General features: G+C 36.4%; 1 protein-coding gene across 2 annotated transcripts in view; it reads right to left on the bottom strand.

The window, feature by feature from the left end:
• Window positions 1-12,133, bottom strand: part of ATP7A (ATPase copper transporting alpha) — a 181,630-nt gene that overhangs the window by 61,047 nt on the left and 108,450 nt on the right. For both annotated transcript variants that reach the window (XM_032329949.1, XM_032329950.1), the window contains exons 5-6: window positions 5,538-5,741; window positions 352-515 (exon numbers count right to left, since the gene is read on the bottom strand). In XM_032329949.1, the coding sequence (XP_032185840.1) occupies window positions 352-515; window positions 5,538-5,741 (368 nt within the window). The remainder of the gene's footprint in view (window positions 1-351; window positions 516-5,537; window positions 5,742-12,133) is intronic.

Raw genomic sequence — 12,133 nt, 5'->3', positions numbered from 1 at the left:
AATGACCATTTTAAAACCAACACGCCTTCACCTGGTTTTATAGCTTCATCTATAAAATTTAAGTCTTTAATGCATCTGAAATTTATTTTCTAGCTACTAGGTAGGAATCATACTGTATTTTAAAAGTTGATTTTCATTTATTTATTCAAACCTAAATCTTCTTTTTTGGTTCTTAATAGATGATTATCTTACATTCCATGCTTAAGTCATATCTTATCCTTCTATTTTCCAGTTTCCTTATTTTTCATTTTATGTCTTATTTTCCCAAACCTTAAATATCTTTGGAACTGTTTTCTGAATCCTATGTTTTTTTCTGTAAATTTTATTAATCACGCAGAAATGATTACTTACAACAAGTTCCAAAACACCATCTCCTTCATCAGCATTTTCTATCATAGTGGCTCCAAATCCAAGCTCTCGGATGAACTCAGCTATCATTGGTGGTTGTATAACAGCAGGATTATACCTTACTTCTGCCTTGCCAGCCATCAGAGCCACAAGTACAGAATATATTCCTAAAAGCATTGATAAGAAAAGCAATTGAGATAATACCTTTATAAAAAGAGTAATGTTATTAGTATTTTTTCATGTATAAAGGGATTAAAGTGAACCTAGAGAAATTTGCTAGTTATTTATTAGTTATTAGTTAGCTTTTATACAGTCCTGAACCCAAACCAAATAAAACTATTTGAAATGGGGCCTTAGTTTCTTAAACTTTTTATTATGGAAATTTTTGATTTATATATGCTCAAAAGAGAGAACAACATAATAAACTTGATACAACCATTGCCCAGTTTCAACAATTATCAATAATACTGGGGCTGGGGGTGCCTGGGGAGCTCAGTAGGTTAGATGATCAACTCTTGATTTGGCTCAGGTCATGATCTTGGGGGTCCTGGGATCAAGCCCCACATAGAGCTCTGTGCTAAGCGAGGAGTCTGCTTAAGGATTCTCTCTCACCCTCTCCCTCTCCCTTTGCCCCTCCCCCTGTTCTCTCTCTCTAAAATAAATAAATAAATCTTTTTGAAAAATGAATACTGGGGCTGTTCTTGTTTCATCTATATTCCTATCCTCTTACTTCCTGTACTCTACCCTGATTATTTTGAAGCAAAACCCAGATAACATTTCATATGTAAATATTTTAATACGTATCACTTAAAGATAGACTCTTCTCTTTAAAAAGTATATATAATACCTTATCATACCTAAAATAATTCATTATCACCAAATATCCAGGCAGAATTCACATTTCCATACTTGTCTTATAATTGTTTACTAGTTTGCCTAACACAGTTTCTTTTTTTTTAATTGGGATCCAAGTAAGGCCTATGAATTACAATAGGCTGAGACCTTATATATAAATATAAAGCATTGTAGAAACCAATAAGACAGAGACCTAGAGAGAAAGGAACTTAAGTACTTAAGGAAATCCTGCAGTTACAGCAAAGAATCCAAGATGTACCAACATGTACATTATAACATAATCAAATAATAGTGATTTCTTAAAATTATCAAATTTTACTGCCTGGTACACACTAATATAAAGTGGTCTTATTCATGGGGGGGGTGCCATACAACTTGTTAATTAAACAAAGGAGTTCATTTTATCACAGTCACCCTGTTCTCTAGCACAAGCCTTTTATTAATAACCATCCTACTTCTCTAGGCCAGCTACTGCTGACATTGCCAGGAAGAAAATTAATTCTGCATAGCAGAAGTATCAGCTCTTTCTGGTTATCTATGGCACTTGGCGGCTACCTGACAGGCAATGGGGATCAACAGGTCAACTCTACGGTTGGATAAAAAGAAAAGAAAATAGTATTAACTTAATAATAGTTTTTAACAAGAAAATAAAGTACCTATATAATCTAAGTTTTCTGTATAAAATGATTACATTCTGGGCTTTGTGGATACCAAATAATTCAGAGGACCAGTTCATAGGAAAGCATCAGTAATAAGAGTAGGGTACAGAGAAATTAGAAAAAAATCTTTTTGCTTCATTTGGATGTAATCTATAGCCAAACAGAAATAGAAGGGAAAATTGGACTCTCAAAAATAGGTTTCATACTTACATAAATTATGGCTAACTTTTTAAACTCTTACTTCAAAAACTCTATTCATTTTTATAAATATAATGCAAACTAAACTAAGACACAGCGAGTGTTACATAATTTTTTTAAAAAGTGAATATAGTAACCCCAGCTAGGCCAATGGTATTCTTTTTTTTTTTTTTTTTTTACTTCCTTTCTTTTTTTTTTTTTTTAATTTATTTCCAGCATAACAGTATTCATTATTTTTGCACCACACCCCGTGCTCCATGCAATCCGTGCCCTCTATAATACCCACCACCTGGTACCCCAACCTCCCACCCCCCGTCCCTTCAAAACCCTCAGATTGTTTTTCAGAGTCCATAGTCTCTCATGGTTCACCTCCCCTTCCAATTTCCCCCAACTCCCTTCTCCACTCTAAGTCCCCATGTCCTCCATGCTATTTGTTATGCTCCACAAATAAGTGAAACCATATGATAATTGACTCTCTCTGCTTGACTTATTTCACTCAGCATAATCTCTTCCAGTCCCGTCCATGTTGTTACAAAAGTTGGGTATTCATCCTTTCTGATGGAGGCATAATACTCTATCCCCAGGGGTACAGGTCTGTGAATCACCAGGTTTACACACTTCACAGCACTCACCAAAAGCACATACCCTCCCCAATGTCCATAATCCCACCCCCTTCTCCCAAACCCCCTCCCCCCAGCAACCCTCAGTTTGTTTTGTGAGATTAAAAGTCACTTATGGTTTGTCTCCCTCCCAATCCCATCTTGTTTCCTTTATTCTTCTCCTACCCACTTAAGCCCCCATGTTGCATCACCACTTCCTCATATCAAGGAGATCATATGATAGTTGTCTTTCTCTGCTTGACTTATTTCGCTAAGCATGATACGCTCTAGTTCCATCCATGTTGTCGCAAATGGCAAGATTTCATTTCTTTTGATGGCTGCATAGTATTCCATTGTGCATATATACCACATCTTCTTGATCCATTCATCTGTTGATGGACATCTAGGTTCTTTCCATAGTTTGGCTATTGTGGACATTGCTGCTATAAACATTCGGGTGCATGTGCCCCTTTGGATCACTACGTTTGTATCCTTAGGGTAAATACCCAATAGTGCAATTGCTGGGTCATAGGGCAGTTCTATTTTCAACATTTTGAGGAACCTCCATGCTATTTTCCAGAGTGGCTGCACCAGCTTGCATTCCCACCAACAGTGTAGGAGGGTTCCCCTTTCTCCGCATCCTCGCCAGCATCTGTCATTTCCTGACTTGTTTATTTTAGCCATTCTGACTGGTGTGAGGTGATATCTCATTGTGGTTTTGATTTGTATTTCCCTGATGCCGAGTGATATGGAGCACTTTTTCATGTGTCTGTTGGCCATCTGGATGTCTTCTTTGCAGAAATGTCTGTTCATGTCCTCTGCCCATTTCTTGATTGGATTATTTGTTCTTTGGGTGTTGAGTTTGCTAAGTTCTTTATAGATTCTGGACACTAGTCCTTTATCTGATATGTCATTTGCAAATATCTTCTCCCATTCTGTCAGTTGTCTTTTGATTTTGTTAACTGTTTCCTTTGCTGTGCAAAAGCTTTTGATCTTGATGAAATCCCAATAGTTCATTTTTGCCCTTGCTTCCCTTGCCTTTTGCGTTGTTCCTAGGAAGATGTTGCTGCGGTTGAGGTCAAAGAGGTTGCTGCCTGTGTTCTCCTCAAGGATTTTGATGGATTCCTTTCGCACATTGAGGTCCTTCATCCATCTTGAGTCTATTTTTGTGTGTGGTGTAAGGAAATGGTCCAATTTCATTTTTCTGCATGTGGCTGTCCAATTTTCCCAGCACCATTTATTGAAGAGGCTGTCTTTTTTCCATTGGACATTCTTTCCTGCTTTGTCGAAGATTAGTTGACCATATTGGAAGAATAAATATTGTGAAAATGTCTATGCTACCTAAAGCAATCTACACATTTAATGCAATTCCTATCAAAGTACCATCCATCTTTTTCAAAGAAATGGAACAAATAATGCTAAAATTTATATGGAACCAGAAAAGACCTCGAATAGCCAAAGGGATATTGAAAAAGAAAGCCAACGTTGGTGGCATCACAATTCCGGACTTCAAGCTCTATTACAAAGCTGTCGTCATCAAGACAGCATGGTACTGGCACAAAAACAGACACATAGATCAATGGAACAGAATAGAGAGCCCAGAAATAGGCCAATGGTATTCTTAATTGGGTAAAGAGGTAGTAAAGGGGATAGTAGGAAGCAACAGGAAGGATCAATCAGCAGAATGGATTTTTTTTTAAAAAAAAAGATTCAAGATTGACATAGGCATTGCTTATCTTACGAAAAAGGCTATTTCTGAATTGCCAAAAAATTATTGGTTCTAAAATTAAACAAGAACTTTACAAACTTCTTTTGTTTTCATTTGTTTGTAACCTCCCTCCTTTTAATCATTCAAAGTGTAATATAAGCTTCAGCCTCAACTGCATTCTAATTAGATATAATGGAGATTGAAATGACATGCAAAAATGACACAATGCAGATAAGGGAATAAATGAAGATGGCTCTGTATAACATACACTTCATTATAATTTTCTGGCCTGTATATATAAGGTAAGGCGTGTGTGTATGTGTGTGTTATAAGGCCTTTATATATAAGGCCTATGGACCCCAGCCCTATATTATTATTATATACTTTGAGTTATTGCCCCACAATAGAGGGGATAAGCTGATACTAATCTTACCTATTTGGCCCTTGTGACCAAGAGCATGTATTATTTAAGACATTGGGGCTAGTACCAAACCTAAGATTTCAGTCTCATTAAACATAACTGCATAACTACATGGTTAACAAATCTATTATACCACAGTGTGAAGTCTATTAACATGAACGCAAACTTATAAAGTAAAACATTTGAGTATAACTAAATAAAAAAAGTATGCAGTAAATTTTCTAGGATTTTGTAACCTAGAGTTAAAATTTATAGACAATACTGAGTAACTTTTTAACATTTTTGCTATAAGCAAATATCAGTGATAAAACTGTTGGAAGAGAACACTATAATTTTAAACAAACTTTGTTTTGGTCTGGTTCTTGGTCCAGGTACAGTAATACTGAAACTTACAGACTGTGGTTATTAGTTTTAAGCATAGCTTTATCAGAAAATTTGTATGTTTCTTAACATTGATTGCAACCAAGGTCTATAGAGAATAGTAACCTTATACATTTCCTTCTGTTATTTTCCTATAAATTTCATTGATATTAAATTTATTGATCATGAGGTAAACAAGATTGGAACTTGGGAACAAAACACAAAAACTGGCTGTCAGAAAGTCAAGGTTGTCCTGCACATCACTCATATGCAGGACTTCATAAGGCCCTAGCAAGAACCACAAAAATGGTTATAAAACAACTAAGAGGTCAAAAAGGAGAGAGTCCTCAAATCAATACACAAAATAACAGGCTCTAAGACTGTCTTACCTTCTTCTCGTCTTAAATTCCGTTCAATGTTTGCTACACAGGAAGCACAAGTCATACCAGTGACCTGTATGTAACACTTAGATGTAGTCTTTGCTTCCCCGTCATTAATTGGTGTCATCATTTTAGTATAAAATTCATTTGTTGAGGTCAAAAGCGGCATTTCCGATGAGGTCTGAGCTATTATTACAAATGGCTCATTTGTATCTGGTGGAGAGGGAAAGATTCGTTTCATTTGAGGTATTCTTCAGCTGCATCCTGGTCATTTATCACAATCCATACCTCTAGGCACTGTCAAACCATTCCTTTAAAACAAGCATGTACCTAGAATTCTCAACACTGCTTTTTACACTTTCCAGAAAGTGACTTCAAATTTCAATACTACCCGTCCCAGTTCTCTGGAAAATCTGAACTAACTGAATAAACAAAACTTTGATTATACCAAGTTCTTCTAGCTGTTTTCTCTATTGCAAACCCCAGATAGAGAGTAGGTTGTTGATGGAAAGCTCTTATTTTTATAATGAATAGTTATCATCATGTTAATGACTTACATACTGGCATTAAACTAATTCATGATATAGTAAGGAGAGCAAAAATGAATTTGTAAAACAGCATTGCAGTATGATGTCATCTGAAAATTTTTTGTGTAGTGGCACCTGGGAGGCTCAGCCGGTTAAGTACCTGCCTTCCACTCAGGTGATGATCCCGGGGTCCTGGGATTGAGTCCCATGTGACCTCACTGCTCAGTGGGGAGTCGTTTCTTCCTCTCCCTCTGCCCCTCCTCCCTATATGTGCTCTCTGTCTCTCTCTCTCTTTTTTTTGCATGCATGCTCTCTCTCAAATAAAATCTAAATATATACATATATGTATATATATACATATATATATATATATACTAATTTTTAAAATTGTGTATATGTATATATGAGACCATGTACAGGGAAGTCAAAATATTAATGGTGGCTATTTCTGACAAATGGGGTTAAGGCAAGAATAGAATGACAGATGAACACATTTTCTCTACAGACATTTCTATATTCTCTAAATTTTAAAACAGTATTTTTTTACATTAAAATGTTTTTGAGGACAATTGAAGAAAAGGCAAGGAGTAAGTCAGCAGTAATCTTTGTTATGTGCAAAGGAATATTTGGGGGGGTGCCTAGTGGCTCAGTCGGTTAAGGATCCAACTCTTGATTTTGGCTCAGGTCATGATCTCAGGGTTGTAAGACTGAGCCCCATGTTAGCTTCATGCTCGGTGTAGAGCCTGCTTAAGACTCTCTTTCCAGGGGCACCTGGGTAGCTCAGTGGGTTAAGCTGCTGCCTTCGGCTCAGGTCATGATCTCGGGGTCCTGGGATCGAGCCCCACATTGGGCTCTCTGCTCAGCGAGGAGCCTGCTTCCTCCTCTCTCTCTGCCTGCCTCTCTGCCTACTTGTGATCTCTCTCTGTCAAATAAATAAATAAAATCTTTTAAAAAAAAAAAGATTCTCTTTCCAACTCTTTCTCTGCCTCTCCCCACTGCTGCAGGCACATGGGCACATGCTCCAAAAACCTAAATAAAATGTTAAAAATAGAGCTACCCTATGACCCAGCAATTGCACTACTAGGTATTTACCCCCAAAATATAGATGTGGTGAAAAGAAGGGACATGTGCACTCCAATGTTTATAGCAGCAATGTCCACAATAGCCAAACTGTGGAAGGAGCTGAGATGTCATTCAACAGATGAATGGATAAAGAAGATAGGGTTCATATATACCACGGAATACTACTCAGCCATCAGAAAGGATGAATACCTACCATTTTCATCAACATGGATGGAATTGGAGGGGATTATGCTAAGTGAAGTAAGTCAAGCAGAGAAAGACAATTATCATATGGTTTCACTCATATGTGGAACATAAGCAATAGCACGGAGGACCGTAGGGTAAGGGAGGGAAATTTGAAGGGGGAGAAATCAGAGAGGGAGACAAATCATAAGAGACTCTGGACTCCGGGAAACAAACTGAGGGTTTCAGAAGGGAGGCGGTTGGGGGAGGGAGTAACAGAGTGATGGAGGGCATGTGGTATGATGAGCACCTGGTATTATTATTATACATAACTAATGAATCACTGAACACTACATCAAAAACTAATGATGTACTACACAATGGCTAACTGAACATAATAAAAATAAGTAAATAAAGTCATCTAGATTGTTTCCAGTTTTTGGCAATTATGAATAAAGTTGCTAGAAGCATTTGTGTATACACAAAAAGATTAAAATAAAATAAAAGGAATATTGAGAAAATCTCTCCAGAGAATGTTTATGGACTGTGGAACAATGGGAAATTCCTATTAACCAGAAGTTCCCCTGCAGTCTCAGAAAATCTGCTGTTTGTTTTAGTTTATCCACTGCAGAATGAATCATCTCCAAAAAGGGAGAAGTTATCTTCTCTAGCACATCCATGCACTTGCAAAGCTGATGATTTTATACTCTCCTGCAGAGATAAGGAGGAAAAGAGGTGATGTGGCAATTTTCAGGCACCTAACTCGTTCTTTCTTCCCCTTGGGCAAAAAAAAAAACTGGTTCAGGTCTACTTGGCTAACCCACAGAGGAACCCCTGCATCAGAGCTGGTTTTTAGGATGCTAAAGAGGGCATCTTTTGCAGAAACTTTAATAAAAGCCTGACAATTTAACTCATAAATAATGATCTAGACTTCACAAATCAGTATAATAACTCTTACTGTTACTTACTCTTAATGCACATACGACAACCTGGGGGATTTAACAATCTGAGGGTTTTGAAGGGGCGGGGGAGGGAGGTTGGGGTACCAGGTGGTGGGTATAATAGAGGGCACGGATTGCATGGAGCACTGGGTGTGGTGCAAAAGTAATGAATACTGTTATGCTGAAAATAAATAAAAAATAAATTTTAAAAAAATGCAGATTATAGTTCAGGACATTTAGAATGGGGCCTGAGATTCTGCATTTTCAGCATTCTTCCAGGCCATGGCACTACAGCCAATCTGAGTTCCAGAAAAAGACACTTTGATCACAATTGACTAGATACTCCTAATTACAAAATTAGTTGGTCTCTGATCATAAGAAAATCAATTTAGAAAACTATATTTATTCATTCAGATTGTGGGAGCATTATTTAGAAACAGATGGTAAAATTTACCAAATACTACTGTGATCTTAAAGAATTCAAAAAGGAAGCTCATTTGCCCAAAGGAAATAGCTGTGGCTTTGAAAAAATATATAAATCCATCCAGGAGCTTACTTCATTCTCTCGCAATTACTATCAAGACTTCATTCTGAAATCAGACACTGAAAAAAAAGTTTATACTGCTAATTACTTTAGGCTCAGTATTCCGTTATTTCAGGTACCAGAGCTAACCTATAATACAATCTGTAATTTTCACGCTCTGGAAGTAGAGTACACTAAATTAAAATAAGTCATAGAAATAGTCCCTTTTAGCTACCTTGGCATGACCTCTCAACAAAGATCCATAAAATTGTGCCCTTTACCCCAGTGAGGGGGGTAACCAGAAGAGTAAAAGCTTCCATCTTCCACAGACACAAGGCAGGTGTTAAAAAGCCACACTGGATTAAATGACTACTTTTCTTCAATTAGCTTTTCTATAGGCTGCAGTAATACTACCTATGCTTAAGTGAATTCAAAAGGAAGGCAGGCTGACTTTCCTGCACTTGAGACAACAAGCAGAAAAGATTCCAAAAATTTCAAGAAACGGGCGCCTGGGTGGCTCAGTGGGTTAAGCCGCTGCCTTCGGCTCAGGTCATGATCTCAGGGTCCTGGGATCGAGTCCCGCATCGGGCTCTCTGCTCAGCAGGGAGCCTGCTTCCCTCTCTCTCTCTCTCTGCCTGCCTCTCTGCCTACTTGTGATCTCTGTCTGTCAAATAAATAAATAAAATCTTTAAAAAAAAATTTCAAGAAAGGGTTTCTAATATCATCCTCAAAATTGGAGGGTTCAGTGTCTGAAGTAATATGAAGAAGAAATACCTAACCAGAAAATGGATTTAAAAAGAATGAAAAATATCATTCCTGAAATGTACTCTCAAATTCTCAAATGATTCAGAAAAAGGTAGTATGTATGTGTGCATCTGTGTGTGTGTGTGTGTGTGTGTGTGTGTGTGTCTGTGTATGTGTCTGTCAACAGAGAGAATGATAAAACAGATGTGGTAAAATATTAAAAATGAGGGAATCTGAGAGAAATTGGTAAACAGGAATTCTTTATATTACTCTTGCAGCTTCTCTATAAGTTTGAAATTAAAACTAAAATAGTTACAAAAAGGAGAAGAATTTGAGTATTTTTTTCTTTAATTGGTTACTGACGACTTAACCTCATATATTATATATCTTTTTAAGAGAATGATGAGATTGATGGTCACAATAAAATTGGATTATGCAAGGGTGGTTCAGTATTTGTGCAATCAATGTGAAACATCACATCAACAAAAAAAGGAAAAAAAATATGATTATTTCAATAGGTTCAGAAAAAGCATGACAAATTACAACATCCATTCATTGTAAAAACCCTCCAAAAAAGTTGGCCTAGTGGGAACATACCTCAACATAATAAATGCTTTATATGAAAAACCCACAGCCAACATCATAGTCTATGGTGAAAAACAGAGTTTTTACCCTAAGATCAGGAACAAGACAAGGATATCTGTTCTCACCACTTTTATTCAACACTGTACTGGAAGTCCTAGCCACAGCAATCAGACAACAACAACAACAAAATAACAGGCATCCAAATTGCAAAGAAAAAATAAAACTTTCACTGTTTGCAGATGACAGGATACAATATAGAAAACCCAAGTCCACCAAAAAACGACTAGAACTGATGGATGAATTCAGTAAAGTCACAGGATACAAAATCAATGTACAGAAATCTGTTGCATTTCTACATACCAATAATAAAGCAGCATAAAAAGAAAAAGCAATTCCATTTATAATTGCATCAAAAATAATAAAATAGCTAGGAATAAACTTAACCAAATAAGTAAAAGACCTTTGCTCTGAAAACTATAAAATGCTGATGAAAGAAACTGAAGACAACACAAAGAAATGGAAAGACATTGCATGCTCATGGATTGGAAGAACAAATATTAAAATGTCTATACTATACATTTAATCTAAGCAATCTATACATTTAATGCAATCCCTACCAAAATGCCAATAGCATTTTTCACGGAACTAGAACAAACAATCTTAAAATTTGTGTAGAACCACAAAAAATCCTAAATATCAAAACAATCCTGAAAAAGAAAAACTGGAGGTATCACAATACCAGACATCAAGTTATATTACAAAGCTGTAGTAATCAAAATAGCATGGTTCTAGAACAAAAACAGACACATAGATCAATAGAACAAAATAGAAAGCCCAGAAATAAACCCACAATTATATGGTCAATTAATCGTTGGCAGAGGCAGCAAGAATATACAATGGAAAAAATCATCTCTTCAACACATGTTGTTGGGAAAAGTGGACAACAACATGCAAAAGAATGAACCCAGACCACTTTCTTACACCATACACAAAAATAAATTCAAAATGAATTAAACACCTAAATGTGAGACAAGAACCACAATAGTCCTAGAAAAGAACACAGGCAGTAATTTCTCTGACACTGGTCACAGCAACTTTTCTCTAGATATTCCTCCTGAGGCAAGGGAAACAAAAGAACAATAAACTATTGGGAATACATCAAAATAAAAAGCTTCTGCACAGCAAAGGAAACAACAAAACTAAAAGGTGACCTACTGAATAGGAGGAGATAACTGCATATGACATAGCCAATAAAGGGTTAGGATCCAAAATATATAAAGAACTTACCAAATTAGACAACCAAAAAACAAATAATCCAATTTAAAAATGGGCAGAAGACCTGAACAAACATTTCTCCAAAGACTTACAGATGGCCAACAGACACATGAAAAGATGCTCAACATCAGTGATCATCAGGAAAATACAAACAAAAACTATAATGACATATCAACTTACATCTGTCAGGATGGCTAAACTAAAATAAAAACTCAAACACTAAGTTTTGGCAAGAAGGTGAAGCAAAAAGAACCCTCTTGAACTGCTGGTAGGAATGCTAACTGGTGCAGCCACTATGGAAAATATTACAGAGGTTCTTCAAAAAGTTAAAAATAGAACTGCCCTCTGATCCAGCAATCACACTACTGGGTATTTACCCAAAAAATACAAAAACACTAATTCAAAGGGATAAATACACACCAATGTTTACAGAAGCATTACTTACAATAGCCAAATTATGAAAGCAGTTCAATTGTCCATCAATTGATAAATGGATATACACAATGGAATATTCAGCCATAAAAATTGAAATCTTGCCATTTGCAATGATAAGAATGGAGCTAGAATGTATTATTCTAAGTGAAATAAGTCATTCAGAGAAAGAGAAATACTCAGTTCACTCATATGTGGAATTTAAGAAACAAAAGGACAAAGGGACTGGAAAGAGAGAAATTAACAAAGAGATTCTTAATTATAGAGGATAAACAGATGGTTACCAGAGGAACTATTTGGAGGATGGGTTGAACAGGTGATGGAGATTAAGAA

This window comes from Mustela erminea, chromosome X (genome assembly GCF_009829155.1).
Source record: "Mustela erminea isolate mMusErm1 chromosome X, mMusErm1.Pri, whole genome shotgun sequence".
In the NCBI taxonomy this organism is placed as follows: Eukaryota; Metazoa; Chordata; class Mammalia; order Carnivora; family Mustelidae; genus Mustela; species Mustela erminea.
The sequence above is the reverse complement of the archived record's forward strand: the minus strand, read 5'-3'. Positions and strand labels throughout refer to the sequence as shown.